Genomic DNA, 18,212 nt, shown 5'->3' with positions numbered 1-18,212 from the left:
CACAACAGTACAGTCTCTGACTGCACAGAGGTACTTTGTGTGTGGATCTCTGCTGTTCTCAGAAGTCTGAGCAGGGACCAGAATGATTCGAACCACCATCAGAGACACAAGACATGTCAGAGACTGTTGCTGTGCTTAACAGATCGGCCAGTTGTTCCCGCAGAATAGTCACCTCTTTCATTCATGGAAAGGCTTGGTGGTCTAAAAATTAATAGCTTTTACAACAGGCTGAACCCCTGTCAAATTATCTGTATGGATCTTAGATGTGCTGTTGCAAAACCAGAGTTTCAAATTCTGCCAGGGAGCACTGCTGATGTTTATTTTTAATTGATCATGGCACTGAAATAATACTTGGGAACCTTGTATAGTTGTTTGAATATTACTTTGTGTTTGTTGGAAATGTTCATCTGAAACTAATTTTGGGTTTTTGGGGGAGGGAATAATTTTTTTAATAAACCATGAGGATCATTTCCTGGTTTTCTTCCCCCCCCCCCGTGCTTTGGGTAGAAAGGGGTTCCTTGGGAGTAGCGCTGCAAAGTGGCTCTCAAGAGGGAAATGGGAGGATTATGGGAGAGGGGGAGGAAGAGAGCCATATAGGCCCTCCCAGAGTAGAGCGTCTGGGCCACATGGAAGAAATTTAAACCAGTTTGTTTCAGAATCTGATGGGAGATTATATACAGATTTAACAGTCTGTCTCAGGAGCAGGCAGGTGTTCCTTCCCTGGAGGCTGGGCAGCCATCTTTTATGGATGCTAGTTGCAAGATTCCTGTAAAGGGGTCAGATCAGAAGACCTCCAAGGTCCCCTGCAGCTCCAAAATTCTATGACTTAGGCATGTGTCTGGGTGTGCACAAAATAAAAAATGGTCTGAATGGACAATAGAAATTGTAGAAGGCAAGGCCGATAAGGGCGTAGCAAACAGCACTGCACATGTTCGGAGTACAGACACCTTGGCACAAAGGATGTTGAAGGAGAAATGACAGGATTGGCCAGCAGCCAGGAAGGGTGGAGGAAGAACAGAATAAAAGCGTAGGATGGCCCCAAGATTCTTTGTTGTTAAGTGCCTTAAGTCCATTACGACTTATGGGGACCCTATGAATCGACCTCCAACAGCATCTATGCAATTATACATAATCGTAAGCTAGGCAATGTGCATTAACTTCAATGGGTCTACTCTGAGTAGGACTACCACTGGATACAACTTCGTGAGATTCTACGGAATGATGCAGCGATATCCTTTTAAAAACATGTATTGTGGGAAAGGTGCAAAAATGGGCAACCAAAACAAGCAAGGGGTCTGCCACTAGTCAGGTGACCGAGGGCCACTGATAGGCCACTTTCTCTGCCTCCAGAAAGAACATCACGGCAGAGGGCAGCCCGATCTGGCTCAGTTCCGTTTTGGCTATTGACATTCTACCTAATGCTGCTGTGCGATAGTCCATTCTCATGCCTAATGGCCACAACAGTTTCATAGAACTGTGTACCTCAGAATTCCAAGTTTTTAGGTGGGCGTCCTTGTTGTGGGCTGCCTGGAGACACCTGATTGGTCACGATTACTGGCTAGAGGGTATAGGACTAGATAGGCTCACTATGGCCTTAACCAAAGATGAAAGGGGCTCCTCATATTTCGAAACACCGCCGTTTCTCAGCCTCGTACTCTCCAGGTGTATCGAGCTACAACTCCCATCAGACCTAGCTAGCCATGGCTGTGTTCCCCTCAGAACAAGCATTTTTACAACTGCTGGCTGGGACTGATAGGAGTCGTAGTCCAAAACAGAAGGCACCAGCTATAAAACTCATAGAGGCAGGCTTTATTTTTTAAAAAACACAATAACTTCATTTTTCAAACCAAAGTAATAAATATAATTATAAAACGGAACTCCATTTTAACAAAGACAGGCCAGTAGTTCAAGAAAAGAGGGTTTGTCGGGGAAGCTGTAGATGGTGGCTAAAGGCAGTCAGCTGGTGGGAGCAGAGGCTGGCCAGTTCCCCCTGTTCCTGGGTGGCCCATTCTGCCAGGCCACTGACTGTGGCCCAGGGTGCAGAAGTGCTGGTCCTTGAGGGAAGCCACACATGGGACATAAATGACCGGCCTGTCTGGAGTGTGGCTCGCCCTCAGTCACTGGAAGCTTGCATCTGCTTGCAGAAGGCGTCAAACTGCTGTTGCTCCAGTTCAGTCATCACCCGGTTGAGGGCGTAGATCTGCCGGCCAAACAAGAACAGTTTCTGTGTCTGTGTCATTGGATTTTTTTGCTTGCATACGAATTAGAAGCCTGTTTTGGCACGAAGTGGCATGCAAATTACTAGATAAATTTTTATTATTATTAATAAAAATAATTATTAATAAAAATAACCTTTCACCAGCAGGTCCCAGGGCTGGTTACAACAGTTTAAAATTCAATGTTAAAACAACTACAATCACAGGAATAGGGCAGGTCCTGAAAACATACACCTCAGGTGTCACAGGCCAGGATGGAGAGGTGCATTTTCAGCACTTGCCGAAAACTGTACGATGAAGATGCCAAACACACCTCAGTGGGGTGTTAACATAGCTTGGCTTCCACCCCTTCAGCTCACACCTGGTTGGGTTTGGACCTAACACACCCTTCCTGGAAATGAAAATCAGAAGCCTCCCCTTTCCACTCATTCACACATATATACACAAAACCAGCCCTCAATGGTAATAACTTTTTAAATGGCTTAATATATTTGTGTTTGTTTTTGGTAATTGGCTTGGAGACCTTTGAGTGACAAGTGACTAATGTCCAATAAATAATAATAATCGTTTTTTAAAATTTAAAACATTTATATACTGCTTGATTGTAAAAAAACACACCCGCTAAGAAACATTAAAGTTATCAATAAAAAATGTTAAAACAGTTTCAGTAAGTATAGACCTTATCCCAGTCTATGTCTGCTGGAATTGCTTTTTAAGATGTTTTTAAAGTTGTTTTGTTTAAATATATTTTGAAGTCTGCCTTTATGTCTTGGAGTGTTTTTAGTGTTTTTGTCTGCCCTCCTGGGCTGCTTCTGGGAGGAAGGGTGGGATATAAATTTAATAAATAATAATAATAATTAAAAACACTTAAAAAACGATTAAAGCAACAATAAACTAAAACAACATCAACGTCTATGTGTTCTGTTATGATCCTGACAGTAACAATAGTGGCAGGGGGTCCCTCGGGCCGCAATGACGCAGAACGGAGGAATCCCCTCCCTCTTGCTTCTCGTCAGTTCTCGCGACAGCAGAGCAGTTGAGAAACGGTCGCCAGGTCTCTATTAGCATAGCCCCGCCCCCGTCCCCGCCCACCTCGGCCCGCTGCCGCTGCTTCAGCTCCTGCTGAGCCGCGCGTTGCTTGGCCTTCTCAAGGCGGCTGCTGGGCCCGTCCTTGATCTTGGGCGGGGTCGCCTGCTGCGGCGGCGGGAGCGGCGGCACCTTCTCACGGCGGACCCCGCCGGGCTCCATTTTCCTCCTCCTCCCGCGAAGGAAGATGGCCGCCGAGCCGAAAACGGCGCATGCGCAGGGGTTAAGTAGCATAGAGAAGAAGGAGCTTTCTTTCCACGCGCGGTGGTCGCTCTACTCATCGCCCTCCCCGCATCTCTATGGGGGGCGGGGCGGGGCCGCCTGAATCCATGTAGCGACCGAGCTACAGGCAGAGTGCCGCGCGGCGCATGCGCCAAGAACCATAGAGATTCTAACGGAAGGGGCGCGTGAACACCGTCCTAAACAGAGAGCTGGGGCTGTCAGAGATAAAAAATTGAAGAGTGACATGGTTCAACACCTGGCCTGGGGATTTCTGGTTCACTTTGGAAAAACCATTTCTAAATCTCCCACGTTCATAGATTGAATCTCAATGGAAAATGAGTGTCTTCCTGCCCCCCACCTCTAACAAAAGACAGATGCACTTCCTAACTTAGAATGGCTTACGATGGCCCTGCTGTGTAGTTCACTGTAAATATTGCCAACCATGGGGTCAGACTGAGTCTTAAAGAGAGCTTACAACAATCCTGCAAGTGTATTCCAGTTGTATAATTACCCCTGTTGAAAGTTAGGGATTGGGCTGAGGGAATAGCTCACAACAAACCTGCAATGTAGCCTGCTGTCAATATCGCACATCAGAGTCTGTCCTTGAATTCCCAGCCTGAATATCACCCCCCCACATGCAGTTTGCAGCAAGAGCCAGTTCTCTCAACTCCGCTCCTCTGCTGCATTGACTTGAATTCAGGCAGCACTTTTATTTGTTTACAAACAATATATACCACAAATGTTTATACAAAGGTAGAAGGAGCAGGGATCCTTGGTTTTGCTGCCATTTGCACCCTTGTTGCTTTCAGGGGTCACTTCTGCATTTTCCATGGGCAGGCTGATTGTTTTCTGTAAACACTCTTTCCTTTCTCTGCCCACCCCCCAACTCCCAAGCCCTAGTCTTGCTCTTTGTTTGTGTGTGTTAACTGCATAGGTGCCTGCGATTTGTGTGTACATCTGGCCCTGGCCACTTTGGGGCTTGGCCCCACCTATTGCCAGAATGCGGCCTCCAACTGCTTTCCACTGGGGTAATGTGTCCCTCGGCCCCTCAAAACAGTGAAGGTACTATTCACCAGGGCAGCTGGATGGATTCAGCATCCCATAACAAACCCGTAGCCTTTGCCCTGATTGGTGGCCTGGGTATCCCTTGGGATTAGCGATGCTCCACCAACGCACACTGCATATCAGACTCCATTGCTATTCTGATGTGCCCTAAAAGGGCAGACGTTCTTTCTGTCAAGCAAGGTATGGGGTCATAACCAGCACTTTATGCATCTGGTTCTGGTATTTCCACAGATGCAGCTGCTCTGAGACAGCCAATGGTGTGTGGCAAATCAGAGGTTGGTAGACAGCAGTTATGCACTGGGGCGGCTCACGCTGGTAGCATACCCCCCTCCCCTGGCTATCGTGTCACAAGGGAAGAGTAGTGGACCCCTGTGTAGGGACATCAGGACAGTTCTGCTGGATCAGACCAACGGCCTATCTACTCCAGCATCATGTTTCCCACAGTGGCTGACCGGATTTAATGTTGTTATTAGCATTTACTTAAAGCAGATGTGGGGAGCCTTTGGCACTCCAGATGTTGCTGAACTACAACTCCCGTTATCCCTTTACTGAAAGCATTTATGCCATGCACTTCAGCTGGAAATGCTCCCAGATCGGCTTACGTAAATATCAAGTAAAAAACAAACAAGCCCTCAGACTTCCCATCTAAAAAGACATGACACAAAAGGAAAAAAGGATGAGGAGGGAAGACAAATGTGGCACGAGAAGCATTTCCTTCCAAATAAATTTGCCCCTAGGACCCTGTTTCTGCTGAAGACTGATGGTGAGAACTGCTGTGCTTCCGCCTGCGGGTTTTTTGAGTTGGGTTTGGCTATGTGGTGTTAGCTCAGCATTGGAGCTGGCCCTGCTCAGAAGAATCAGGTCCTATTCAGCAAGAAACTTTCCAGTGTTAGTTAACATTTTCCTGTTTACAAGTCCTGCCAGTTTTATTGCTTCCTGTTGGTCTTGGCTAGCGTTGGTGGTAGTGGCCAGAATATTAATTGCACTAAAAACACTTTAAAACATCATAAAAACAGACTTTAAAATACATGTAATACAATGTATTTTATTTACTTTCATTAAAGGCAAGTGATGGTCTAGCTCAGGCATGGGGGAACCTGTGGCCCTCCAGGCGTTGCTGGGCTCCAACTCCCATCAGCCACAGCCAGCACAGCCCATAGTCTGGGATGATGATGGGACTTGGGGTCCAGTATTAGGCGCAGGTTCCCCATCCCCGCATCAGAAGAAGGCCGAGGAGTGATGGAGATAGCTAGGGGCAGTAAAGGCAAGTGACGGTCTAGTTCGCGGTCGGGGAGCCTGTGGCTATCCTGGCATCCATCCAGCAAGGGCTGAAAGGGTGAGGAGCGACGCGAATGGGAGCTGCAGTTCAGCGCCATCTGGAGGGACACGCAGGTTCCCTCCCCCGCGCGCGCCCGGTCCCTGTCCTTAGCCTGTTATCCCGGCCGGCAGGGGAGGGGTCGCTTTGTCCGCCAAGGAAGGCGGAGCGCCCGCCGGCCCGCCCGCGCTCACTAGTAGCATCACCTCCGTCCTCCTCCTTTTCCAGCCGCTGCTGGGCGCAGGGAGGAGCCGAAGGTGGAGAGGAGGAGGAGGAAGCCGAAGCGGCGACGAAGGCGAAGCCACCTCTCCATCCCTCTCGCCCTGCAGGAGGCCCAGCCGAGCGCCCGCGCCGCCGCCTCCTCCTCTGCGCATCAGAGGCGAGGCCGCCTGTCGGAGGGGGACGCGGCTCCTGCGGGCGCGCCATGGCGTCGGGCCCGTCATGCAGCCTGAAGGACGAGCTGCTGTGCTCCATCTGCCTGAGCATCTACCAGGACCCGGTGAGCTTCGGCTGCGAGCACTACTTCTGCCGCCGGTGCATCACGGAGCACTGGAGCCGGCAGGAGGCGCAGGCGGCGCCCGCCCGCGACTGCCCCGAGTGCCGGCGCACCTTCGCCGAGCCGGCCCTGGCGCCCAGCCTCAAGCTGGCCAACATCGTCGAGCGCTACGCCGCCTTCCCGCTCGACGCCATCCTCAGCGCTCAGCAGCGCGGCGCTGCCGCCGCCGCCTTCGCCTGCGCCAAGGAGCACGCCAAGGTCAAGCTCTTCTGCCTCACCGACCGCGCCGTCGTCTGCTTCTTCTGCGACGAGCCCGCCGTCCACGAGCAGCACCAGGTCACCAGCCTCGACGACGCCTTCGAGGAGCTCCAGGTGCGCGCGCACGCCGGCCGGCGGCGGGGAGAGGAGGGCGAGCCTGCTCGCCGTGCCCCCGGGGGAGGGGGTGGCTGTGTTGCATACCAGAAGAGGCTCCGGGAGGAGGAGGAGGGCCCCGGTGCGGCCACGTAGGAGCCCGAGAAGGTGCCTGTTGTGCCCCTGAAGGAAGTGGAGGGGAGTGCCTGTTGTGCCTCTGAATTAAGCTGTGGGAGGAAGCTGTCATACCCACGAAGGAGGGGCTTGCACCAGCAGGCACACTGTTAAGTCCCAGACCGGGATCCTTGCAATGGTCAGGGGCTTGCCTGTTTTTCGAAAAGGATGCCACAGGTTTGCACAGAGGTCTGGCTGTGGCTGTTAGCCGTGACCGCCGATGGGACCTCCAGGTTCAAAGACCCATCTGTCTCAAAATGCCAGCTGCTTCCCTCTGTGTGTGTAGGCCCTGGCGGGCGGGGGGGGGCTCCTGCCCTCATGCCCTGCCTCTCACAGTTAGCTGTGAGAAAGAGGGACGCCGGCCTGAAAGAGCCTTTGGCTTAACCTGGTGTAGGTTTTACGACAAAAACAGAAGTTCCCAGTGTGTGCAACTAAAAAGGCAACACCACAGCAGCCGAATGAGGAGTACCCTTGGAAGAATGAACCAAACAAACCAAGGCCGCTGGATAACAAAATGATGACAAACAGGAATACTGTATACACAGCGCTGAAAATAACCAAACAGTACAGCGGACGTAGATAACAGAACAATTCTCCAGTAAACACAGGACGAGGCCTCCGGGGCTGAAACTCTTTTTGTTGCTTCGAATCCTGGAGATGGTTGGAATGTATGAGGTTCAACTCCAACTTGGTGGGTTGAGGCTGCATGGGGTTAAAAAGGGTAGCTAGGGAGGAGACCTCCTCGTTGTCAGGCTATACCTGTCCTTTGATCCTTGCCGTCCCTCCCTTCCTGCTAGACTGATATGCAAAGGATGTTGATCCCAGTTCCTCCCCACCTTCCCAGTTCCAGTTCCTTCTTCTCTCTCGAGAGGGGAGCAGACATCTTTCCGTTGTCTCTCCCTCTCAACCAGCATGAGAGCTGCACTGGGACCAGTGCAGACTGCTCCAACATAGCTAGTTAGCTAGATATAGGACTCTTTCCTATCAAGCATGTACTTCCAGAATAAAGTAGTAGTTCCTTATTTTACAGCTGAAAGCCTCTGTCTGACTAATTTGCAGGGAAGGTAGACTCTTAGCAAAGATTCAAACACACACACGTAAGCTCCCTCAGTACTCTTCATTCCACTACGCTGCTCAATAGAATTCCAACAGAGATCTCGGCCTGCATTTGTGTTTGTTATTATTCAGGTGGCCTTGGTTGTTTTGGTACCTTCTGCCAATATTATTCTTCATTTCATTCCTGTGAATCTGCCTTTTTGTTGCTCCTGTGCGTCTTCTTCTGTACAGGTCCTCAAAGTGTGTGGGTTGCGGTTGGGGGCTTATATACTGCAGCTTCCATCAGAAGAGCCCTGCAGTGCTGGATCACGCCAAAAGGGGCCCATCTAGTCCAGCCTCCTGTTGTTACAGTGACCAATGAGATGCCCCCAAAGGGAAGCTTATAAGCAGGACCTGAGTGCAAAAGCAACTCTCCCCATTTGTGGGACCCAGCAGCTGGTTTTCAGAAGCACAAGGCAGAACACAGCCATCATGGCTAGTAGCCATTGATCGCCTTCTCCCGCTTCATTGATGCCGCCCATGTTGGCGCTGCCATCACCGTGCCTTGTGGTGGGGAGTCCTGTAGTTTAACTGCATGCTGTACGGAGAAGGTGGCCTCTGTACTTCTCCCACTCCCTGGACCTGGAGGGAAATTGTGGGGCTTCTCCTAGGGCAGCGCGGCTGGGCTTCTTCACTCACAGCTGCATCTTCTCCAAGCGGAAGAAGTTGCCATCTTGGCCAAGTCAGGCTGTGTTCCTGGATAAGGCCTTTCCCAGCTGACACACCCAGATTTTGCCCTGTGCTGGGAGGGCTCAAGCAAGGAAGGGTTGGGGTGTCCCGTCCCTATGGGGAGGCTGTTGCCACTGCCCGTGACTGATCAGGTCTGCTGTCGCGCGTCTCTTTCAGCGGGAACTGAAGGAGCAGCTTCAGACGCTGCGGGATAGTGAGCGTGGCCACACGGAGGCCCTGGCCCTCTTGAAGCGCCAACTGGCTGAGACCAAGGTATGGCTGGGGCATTACGAGGGCGGTTTGGGCTTTGGTTGGAGTGGCCAGTCACAAGCCCGTGCCTGGCTCTTAGATGATAATGGAAGGCAGGCTCCTCTGCCCCTAAGTCGGTCCTTGCAGCTCAGTGCTGTCGACTCTGACTGGTAGTGGCTCTCCAGGGCTTCAGGCAGGAGGTCTCTTCCAGTCCTTATCATCATCGCCAATCATGGCCAACAATCAAGGATGATGGGAGCTGTAGTCCAACAACATCTGGAGGGCACCAGGTTGGGGGAGGCTGTGCTAGAGGAATAGTGCTGCTGCTTGTATAGTCTCCCCCCCAAGTGGGGTTAACAGCAACTGTGGCTGTTTTAGATCCGTTTTAGCACCGCTTTGTCTGTTGCCACTGCAGTAGTCAGAATAGGAGCTAGTTAGTTTGGGACTTTGTCATGGGAGTCAAGCCCCATCTGTGACCTGCCTGTGTTTCTCTCCCTCCCTCCCCTCCTCTCAGTCCTCTGCCAAGAGCCTGCGGGCCACAATTGGGGAGGCATTTGAGCGGCTGCATCGCCTGCTGCGTGAGCGCCAGAAGGCTATGTTGGAGGAGCTGGAGGCTGACACTGCCCGGACCCTGACGGACATCGAGCAGAAGATGCAGCGCTATAGTCAGCAGCTGCGCAAAGTGCAGGAGGGCAGCCAGATCCTCCAGGAGCGGCTGGCCGAGGTGGATAAGCACGCCTTCCTGGCTGGCATCGCATCATTGTCAGAGAGGTATGCAGGAGCGCAGGGATGAGTGACAGCGGTGGAAGTTTAAATGACCTGGGTTAGAACAGACTTCCCCAGATAATTCCCATTGGACTAGAACAGCCAACACACCTGTATTTTGCTGGGGGTGATGGCAGCATAGCTGTGCTTGCTGGGGATGATGGGAGTTGTAGTTCAAAACACCTGGAGGGCACCAGGATGGGGGAAGGCTGGGCTATAGAGATGGCTAAGTGGAGGTCACTTGTGGACAGGGTGGAAGGCAGGCAATCCAGATTACAGCAGTTCAGGTTTGGGTGAGTGCAGAATGTGGCAAAGCAATGAACAAAACAAGCTCTTGTGGCTAACCGCTGGCCTTCTTCCTCTCCAAGACTCAAGGGCAAGATCCATGAAACAAACCTGACATACGAGGACTTCCCCACCTCCAAGTACATGGGACCCTTGCAGTATACCATCTGGAAATCTCTTTTCCAGGACATCCACCCAGGTGAGTGGGTTAGTTTGTTTTATATAAAACATCCCACATTAATTTACCTATAAAAAATCCAGAATAAAACCATATTTAAAAATAAAAACAATTTCAAGGCTGTAGCAGATACAGTCTGGGACAAAATATCTCACTTTAAATGGCTTGAAAGGGGTTGAATCCTGTGCTTGTCCTACTCAGAGCAGACCCGTTGAAGTTAATGGACATGATTATCAGAGTTGGGTGCTGGAAGACGTAGAATTAAAGAATAGGAGGTTTACCTCTGACCTCATGGTGAATCTAGGAGTTTGTTGTCAATATTGATTCCTGTGGAAAAAGTCACACTGTTGTTAGATCTAGTGTAAATCTGCCAGAGAATCTGTCTACGGCACCTGTGAATATTGTTCGATAGTCTTCTCTCTCTGTTGTCTTTTTTGTGTGTGTGTGGAACCCCTGCCCAGCCAGCAAGATGTTCTTTGATATGTTGGCCACACTTTCAGAGCTTTGCATTCCCACTTGGGTTCCGAGTCAATTCAGGGCTTTGCAAACTGGTAGCGATGCCTTGAATTGGGTCTGGTATCTCACAGGCAGCCAGTGCAGTGCTCTAAGGATTGGGGTGGTGCGATTCCCCTCTTGCTGCCTCACATGATAACTGGGCATCAGCATTCTGCACCAGCTCTGTGACAGTCATCAAGGACAGCCCCATGTATAGCATGTTGGAAGTAGTTTAGACCGTAGTTTATTAGAGTTTGGGTAACTGAGAATAGGCTATCGTAGTCCAGGAATGGCTGGAAGTTGGGCATAGGGACTGTCCTTAGTGCCTGTTCTGAACTGTTCTCTCCTCTTCCCACAGTGCCCGCCACTCTCACGCTGGACCCCTCCACAGCTCACCAGCGCCTCATCCTGTCCGACGATTGCACCATCGTGGCCTACGGCAACCTGCACCCGCAGCCGCTCCAGGACTCCCCAAAGCGCTTTGATGTGGAGGTGTCGGTCCTGGGCTTGGAGGCCTTTGGGGGCGGGGTGCACTACTGGGAGGTGGTGGTCTCAGAGAAGACGCAGTGGATGATTGGCCTGGCGCACGAAGCCGTCACCCGCAAGGGCAGCATCCAAATCCAGCCCAGCCGCGGCTTCTACTGCATCGTCATGCACGACGGCAACCAGTACAGCGCCTGCACGGAACCTTGGACTCGGCTGAACGTCAAGAGCAAGCTGGAGAAGGTGGGGGTCTTCTTGGACTATGACAAGGGGCTCTTGATCTTCTACAATGCCGACGACATGTCCTGGCTTTACACCTTCCGGGAGAGGTTCCCTGGCAAGCTCTGCTCATACTTCAGCCCCGGGCAGAGCCACGCCAACGGGAAAAACGTGCAGCCACTCCGAATCAACACCGTCCGCATTTAAGGGGTCGTCCTTCTCACCCTTGGGTGAGGAACTGGGGATGGTGCCGTTAGGAGCGTGGCTATCGTTGACTATCTGGAGCTATCGAGGGGAGCGGGTGAGAGCAGAGGGTTCCTTTTGGGGGTACCCTGAAGAGCGGGGTTTTCCACCCAGGACACAGAGCGGAGAGCTAGAACAACCTCTCTGGAAAATGAGACTTGAGCTCTCGCTTGGGAGTTTATGACGTTTCTGGGTCTGCCTCAACCCATGCAGCTTTATGGTGTAGTTGGTGATGGTTCTGTGGGCTGGCTGGGGCACTTTTGCAAGGGAACAGAGCTGCAGACACGTCTTCCCACCAAGCCGGCAAAAATCCGCATGGCACAGATTCCAGGGCTACACGTGTGTGCGTGCATGTATCAAAACAAAAGCTCACCTCCCCCCCCCATTGGTTTAAATGGGAATGAGTTCTGTGTGTGTCTGTACAGACTTTGATTAATTGGTCTGATTTCCTGGTTTGGAGGCCAGGGGGAAAATAGGTGGGGGTGAAGGAAACCAAGAAACCGCGCAATAAATGGACCGTTTGGATCCCAAATCATCGTTCGATGCTTTGTGGGGGGTGCAGAATGACAGTGTGGAGTCGTTGAGTATTTCAAGGGTCATTCAAACTAGGGGAACCTGGGTTCAAATCACCCCTGTTCCCCTCCCCTGCCATGGGGGCAACTGTAGGGCAATTGTAACCTCTCAGCGCCACCCGCCTCACAGTGCTGTTGCGAGAATCATGAGAATGAGTTGAATGAACATGTATGCTAGGCCAAGGCCCTTGAAGTTGTATTTATTTATTAATTTTCTCTCCTGCCGTTCCTCCCAGTAGGAGCCCAGGTATAATAATTAGGAAGAGTGAGTCAGACCATTGAGAAACCTAGCCAAGTCTTGCCAAAGGTCCTCCATTCCTGCATTAAAAAGCGGCAGAGTTGTGATGGAGGTGGCTAGGGGCACTGAAGGTAAGTGACAGTCCACTTCAGGGACACGGAGCCTGGTGGCCTAGATATTGTTGGACTACAACTCCCACCAGCCCCAGCAGCTGCTGGCCTGGCCAAACATCAAGGGAAGATGGTGGGGGTTGGCGTCTAGCAACATCTGGAGGGCCGCAGATGCCCCCCACTTCTGGTTTAATGGCTCTGCAGTAATGAAAAAGGACTTTGCTTTTGTGGTGGTCACCTGCCCCTCTCTTCCTAGCTTAAGACCTAGGACGCTGCCCTCTACTGAATCAGATGCTTGGTCCATCTTGTTTAGTATTGTCTACACTGACTGGCAGCAGCTGTCCAGGATTTGAGGCGGGGAGTCCTTCCTAGCCCCAGAAAGCCTTAGCTAGGTCTGATCCAGCAGGGTTCTGCTGAGGTGTACTTCAGAAGCAAGAACAAGATCAGCTCCAGCCTCTCCTCTCTCTCCCCTGCCTCCCTCCTGCCTGCCTGCCATCTGCTAGGACGTTACGGCTCAGTGGCGAAGTGAGCCCACCCTTAATTTTAACAAGCAGATGTGGTAGCCAGAGGAATGCCTCCAGCAACTCTGGACAACTGCAAGCAGCAGGGGGTGAGGGTGGTCCAAGCTTTCCATGTGCAGTGAAAAGGCTAACTCCCTTTCGCTAACCCCTGCACCTCATTGCCCAAGCTGGCCACAAGAGGGCAGTGTTTGCCTAATTAGTGCCATTGGCCAGCTGCTTGCCTCTGAAACGAAGGGAGCAATTAAACTGGAGAGACGAGGAGAGAGATGTGTCTCCGAGGGCTGTGAAGCATCTCTGTTTTGATCATTTGGCTAGACATGCCAAAACACCCGGTGACGATTCACGCAGCAGCAGAGTGAAGGCTTTGCTGTATTTTTCTCTAGTTTGGGGGCTGCCAGTATTTATTTTTTATTTTATTTTATTATTGCATTTCTATCCTATCCTTCCTCCAAGGAGCTCAAGGTGGCATACCCGGTTCTCCCCTTCCTCATTTAATCTCCACAACAACCCTGTGAGGTAGGTTAGGCTGAGAGGCAGCGACTGCCCCCCCCAAGGTCAACCCAGTGAGCTTCATGACCAAGTGGGGATTTGAACCTTGGTCTCCCAGGTCTTAGTCCAACACTCTGACCACTACGCCACACTGTCACCCAGGCGTTGCTGGACCTGGTCATCGCCATCATCCTTGCCCGTTGGCCATGCTGGAGCTGCTGGGAGTTGGAGTCCAGCAACACCAGGAGGACCACATGCTCCCCATCCATTCAACTAGACCGTCACTTGCCTTTACTGTCCCAACGACTGCCATTGCAACGCTGCCTTCTTTTAGTGCCGGTATAGGGAACCTGCAACCAACCGTTCAGATGTTGCTGGACTCAAACACCCATCATCCCTGGCAACTGGCCACGCTGGCTGCTGGGAGTCCAACAGCAAATGTGGACGGCAGCAACTTGGCTGGCTCCGCTCGAGCTGTGGCTTGCAACGTAGACACCATAAACTGCAACGGATCTCAAAAGAGCTCAGTAGCTAAGCTACGCAAAGGCTTGAGTTCAGCAAGGCTGTCTTGACGTGCAATAGAGGTGAGCGGGTCTTGCAAGATGCTCGTGCTGAAATGGGAAATGCTTTTTTGTGTGCGCGCAAAATGTTTCGTAATGGCCTGGCAGTGCCAATGATTGAACCCTCTGCATGCAAAGCAGGTGAGCTGTAGGCTGGCCTCTCCCAACCTTTGGGTCCCCAGATGTTGCTGGACTACAACTCCCCTCAGCCCCAGCCAGCACGGCCAATGGTCAGGAATTATGGGAACTGTAGTTCAGCAACATCTGGGCACCCAAAGGTTGGGAAAGGCTGCTGTAGGCCTTTCTTTAAAAAATAAAGCAAGCTTCTAGTCCTGATGGTTCTGAATAAAAGGCTGATTTAACTAGGAACATAAGACGCTGCCCTTGGTCCCTCTAGCTCAGACTGTCTGCACTGACTGATAGAGGCTCTCCAGGTAGGGAACATTCCCAGGCCTATCTGGGGACTGAACACAGGACCTTTGGCATGCAAAGCAAGTACTCTGGTCCTTCCCATTTTTTCCAGTGCTTGCGGGCTCCTGCACGCCCTCTTCCACCGTGACAGGGGAGCTGTGAGATTGCAGTATCAAAAAACAGGACTCTGCGGCTCATGAGAGGGTGCAACCTCCCCCTCTTCATCTGTGCAAGTCCGGCTCTGCCCCCTCCTCGCTTGGCCAGAGTCCTCTGCCAATATTTTGCATGCCTTGACAGGCATCATGAAGACTGTTCATTTGGAAGAAATGTTTTGTGTCAATAAAGCCAGGGGGCGGCTTCTGGGATTAGCATGCACATTGCAGAAGGGGGCAGCACTGGTCTTGCCCCACTGGCTCTGAAGCAAGACAGCAGCCCCCCCTCATTTGGGCTGAGCTTTGTATAGATCACTAGAGGAGTCAAACTCAGCTGCTGCAACTCCAGCTAGTGGTGGATAACCCTATCCTCTTCCCCCCCAAACCTCGGCTCCACCGAGTTATGCGCTCCATCTCCAGGCTGCCATCTCAATTTCACAGAGCTGGCGCTTGCACAGGAGAGACAGCCAGGTCATCACAATCTGCAAACTCTGCCAACCAGTGGGCCTCACATGTAGTGGCTGTGGGGAGGGGGAGAGTGAGGGAAGAAGGGGGGATCTATGAAAGCAGTTTATCATCACTGGAAAGAAAAGGGACTAAATTTGATTCCATCACTCAGTGCTGAGTGACATTACTGTCATCGGTGCTGCTCAAGTGCCTGGGCGGCATTTATTTTTTATGGCAGCTGGGGACCCTTCTCAGATCACCCCTCGACTCCAGCCATCTGATCTGATCTCCCTCATTCATTTAATTTAATACTCCCGCCAGGGCCTCTGGAGGTGGCCTCGTCTCCGTGTGTCATATCGAGATAATCACATGAGGCATACAAATAATTCCTGTGAGAAGAGGACACATTCACACGCTCCATCACCTCTCTTTGTGGGAAGGTGTACTTTTTTGCCCTGAGAGGTGGGGGACTGGCCCATCTGATCTCCATCAGATAAACTTCATATTGATAGGGTCAAATGCACAGGTCTTTCTGCAAAGGACCATGTGCGTTTCTACTTTCTGTGTCAGAGGATTGCTTCTACAGTAGGACCTCCTTAGCGCTTTTCTCCAATCAGCTAGAAACTGAATTCAAATAGAGGTTTCACATGGCATTTTACATTGCACCCATGCCTTTTCCCTTGTTCACCAGGGGAACCTCACAAGTAAGTCTCCATTCAGCACAGATTTCTTGCAATGGTAATTAAAAGCTTCCTGTGCAGCATGGCTGGGGAGGTAGGGATGAATCACTCCTTCAGCAGTCAGCTTTTATACATGCACACTACTTAACTAGTGGCTTGCTTCCAGTCTACTTGCCTTTCTTTGTAGAGAAATAGTGCTATTCTGTTATAGAGTGGGGGGGGGGAACAGGAGGGGTGAGGAAATGAACCGGAACAGTGAGCAGCAGCTGGCTATCACTAACCCTCATCTTTGCTGCACAGGAAACAATAAAAAGGAAGAGATCCTACAAAGCAGGAAGCTTTTGATTAAAGAAACAGTAGCCCTTTAAAAAAGCATCTTGCCAATCGTCAGTAGCCAGCTACTGCTGCAAATGCAAAAATAGTAATCAACACTTCTTAATAAAAGCAGTCAGGCCTGAAAAAAAACCAGGGGGATAAAGTTTAACTCGAATATTGTGAACTAGCAACCACTACACCGTGACTATGTATATTCAAAAGGGAGTTACTGAAAGGAAGTTTTAGAGAAAAGGTACAGTGTAATGCAACCCTAGGTGGCAGGAAACTGCATGGCAGAACATTTTGCCTACCAGCCTTCCCCAGTCTGGAGGACACCAGATCTTTTGGACTCTCAACTCCCATTAGCCAACAAATGAAATGGTCAGGGATGACGGGAACTGGAGGCCGTGCCCACACCATACATTTAAAGCACATCAACAGATGCTCCTCCATGCCCAAAGAATCCTGGGAATTGTAGATTTGTGAGGGGAGCAAAGCACAGTGCCAGGATTCTTTGCCAGGGAGGGGCTGGGTGGGATGTGCTTTAAATGTTTGGCATGTGCACAGCCATAGTCAAGCAACTTTAGGAGGGCACCAGGTTGGGGAAGGCTGCTTAATACCTTAAGTGCATGCAATGTGGAACCAGAAAGAACCACCAAAAGTGATGGACTGCTCTGCAAAAATCAAATCAATCAATCCATCTCTATATATTTAAAAAGAACCAACAAAAGCCTTTTCCTCATTTTTATTAGCACATTTCAAATCACCCTCCACTTAGAAGAGAGTGGCTTCCATTTCTTATAATCCTTTTTAAAATGTATATATAATGCCCCAAACCAGATACACAGTGGGTTGCATCCAATGTTTGCCCTACTCAGAGCAGACCCATTGACATAAAGAGACATGGTTAACTTAAGTCTATTCATGTCAATGGGCCTACTCTGAGTCAGACTTGGCTGGATATAAACCACGATCTCCAGCTGCCATAACTCCCAAATGGCTGTCATACATGCACGCGCACACACAGAGTATGGAATGGGCTTTGGGTCTCTTGCATGTGCAGAGAAAGGAGGATGGCATTTTACTGAAGGTGACGAGTGGGCAAAAGAGGGGGGAAAAACACACACACAGCACTCGCAAAGTTATTAGCGAACAAGAAAACCCCACAAATGCATCGGGATGCTTCCTAACACGCTAAAAAAAAAAAAAAAAGTAACCTGATCAATTAATTCCCCAAGCGAAACAAAGAAATATAAAATGACAGGAAAAAGAAGCTACCCTTGGAAGATTCAGATGAACAGTTGCCTCCCCCCTGCCCCAAACCAAACCAGCCAAGCACCCTCTGTTTAGGGCAGAACATTCCACCATTTGAAAGCCGAGGGCTTCCGCTGGACGTTGGTGCCACAGTGGACCTCTCCCAGCTGCTTGTGGTAGGAGGAAATGTCGTCGATGAAGGTGCACGCCAGCCCCAAGGGCTCCAGCAGGGTGTTGACGTGCTGCTCCAGGCAACACTCCTCCTCAATGATTGGCCCAAACGGCTTCGGGACGCCCAGGTCCCTGGACAGCACAATCATGTTCACCTACACGCAGGAGGGAGAAGAGGGTGGGAAGGATTGTTTTAGGGAAAGGCAAGAATGGATCTTTTATTTGAAAAAAATAACAATTCAGGGCTTCTCCAGACAACCTGGTCATCCAGCATGGATCCTGATTAGTTTGCACAAACTTCTACGGACGTTAGACTAGAAGTTGTGTCCCACTAGGTTCTACTCAGAGTAGACGGACTGAAATGAATGGACCTTACTTAGTCACGCCCATTAATTTTAATTGGCTTATTCTGAGTTGGACGAACTTTGGATACAACCCCGTGTCTGCTCTTTCCTGCACATTGTTCGATCTACACTGGCTTCCAGTTGTTTTCCGGGCCCAATTCAAGGTGTTGGTATTAACCTTTAAATCCCTATACGGTCTCGGCCCAGTTTATCTTACGGAGCGCCTTCAATGCCACCAATTATGCCGCCCGGCAAGATCAGCCACTCAAGGCCTTCTCTCAATCCTGCCGACAAAAACAGCTAGATTGGCGGGTACAAGAGAGAGGGCATTCTCAGTGGCGG

General features: G+C 50.7%; 3 protein-coding genes across 4 annotated transcripts in view; 1 reads left to right on the top strand and 2 right to left on the bottom strand.

Moving 5' to 3' along the window:
- Nucleotides 1–1,794: 1,794 nt before the first annotated feature.
- On the bottom strand, nt 1,795–3,647 carry SVBP (small vasohibin binding protein). Of its 2 annotated transcripts, none has more exons than XM_061600723.1 (2): nt 3,309–3,622; nt 1,795–2,200 (listed from the first exon to the last, which is right to left on the bottom strand). In XM_061600723.1, the coding sequence occupies exons 1-2, from the start codon at nt 3,534–3,536 to the stop codon at nt 2,114–2,116; spliced, it is 315 nt and encodes a 104-aa protein (XP_061456707.1). In that variant the 5' UTR covers nt 3,537–3,622; the 3' UTR covers nt 1,795–2,113. The 2 variants fall into 2 exon arrangements, with proteins under 2 accessions (XP_061456707.1, XP_061456708.1); XM_061600724.1 differs by having other exon boundaries at nt 2,192–2,271; nt 3,309–3,647.
- A 2,279-nt stretch (nt 3,648–5,926) lies between these two features.
- Nucleotides 5,927–12,138, top strand: TRIM62 (tripartite motif containing 62). Its single transcript, XM_061601619.1, has 5 exons — nt 5,927–6,772; nt 8,867–8,962; nt 9,453–9,709; nt 10,072–10,187; nt 11,020–12,138. Exons 1-5 carry the CDS (start codon nt 5,942–5,944, stop codon nt 11,568–11,570), a joined length of 1,851 nt encoding a protein of 616 aa, XP_061457603.1. The 5' UTR covers nt 5,927–5,941; the 3' UTR covers nt 11,571–12,138.
- Nucleotides 12,139–16,830: 4,692 nt separating this feature from the next.
- The window catches only part of PADI2 (peptidyl arginine deiminase 2), a 42,385-nt gene continuing 41,003 nt past the window's right edge, over nt 16,831–18,212 (bottom strand). Inside the window, exon 16 of the mRNA XM_061601197.1 lies at nt 16,831–17,681. Coding sequence (XP_061457181.1) covers nt 17,448–17,681 — 234 coding nt within the window. The 3' untranslated portion in view covers nt 16,831–17,447. The remainder of the gene's footprint in view (nt 17,682–18,212) is intronic.

Source organism: Rhineura floridana, chromosome 18 (assembly GCF_030035675.1).
Source record: "Rhineura floridana isolate rRhiFlo1 chromosome 18, rRhiFlo1.hap2, whole genome shotgun sequence".
Classification (NCBI taxonomy): domain Eukaryota; kingdom Metazoa; phylum Chordata; class Lepidosauria; order Squamata; family Rhineuridae; genus Rhineura; species Rhineura floridana.
The sequence above is the reverse complement of the archived record's forward strand: the minus strand, read 5'-3'. Positions and strand labels throughout refer to the sequence as shown.

What these genes read in the sequence shown, in the direction of transcription:
- SVBP (XM_061600723.1), bottom strand. Translation starts at nt 3,536, where the DNA reads ATGCTACTTAACCCCTGCGCATGCGCCGTTTTCGGCTCGGCGGCCATC. An exon ending in AGCAGCGGCAGCGGGCCGAG is followed by an intron (nt 2,201 to 3,308) that starts GTGGGCGGGGAC and finishes TTTGGCCGGCAG; the next exon opens with ATCTACGCCCTCAACCGGGT.
- TRIM62 (XM_061601619.1), top strand. Translation starts at nt 5,942, where the DNA reads ATGGGAGCTGCAGTTCAGCGCCATCTGGAGGGACACGCAGGTTCCCTC. An exon ending in ATCGCATCATTGTCAGAGAG is followed by an intron (nt 9,710 to 10,071) that starts GTATGCAGGAGC and finishes TTCCTCTCCAAG; the next exon opens with ACTCAAGGGCAAGATCCATG. An exon ending in TTTCCAGGACATCCACCCAG is followed by an intron (nt 10,188 to 11,019) that starts GTGAGTGGGTTA and finishes CTCTTCCCACAG; the next exon opens with TGCCCGCCACTCTCACGCTG.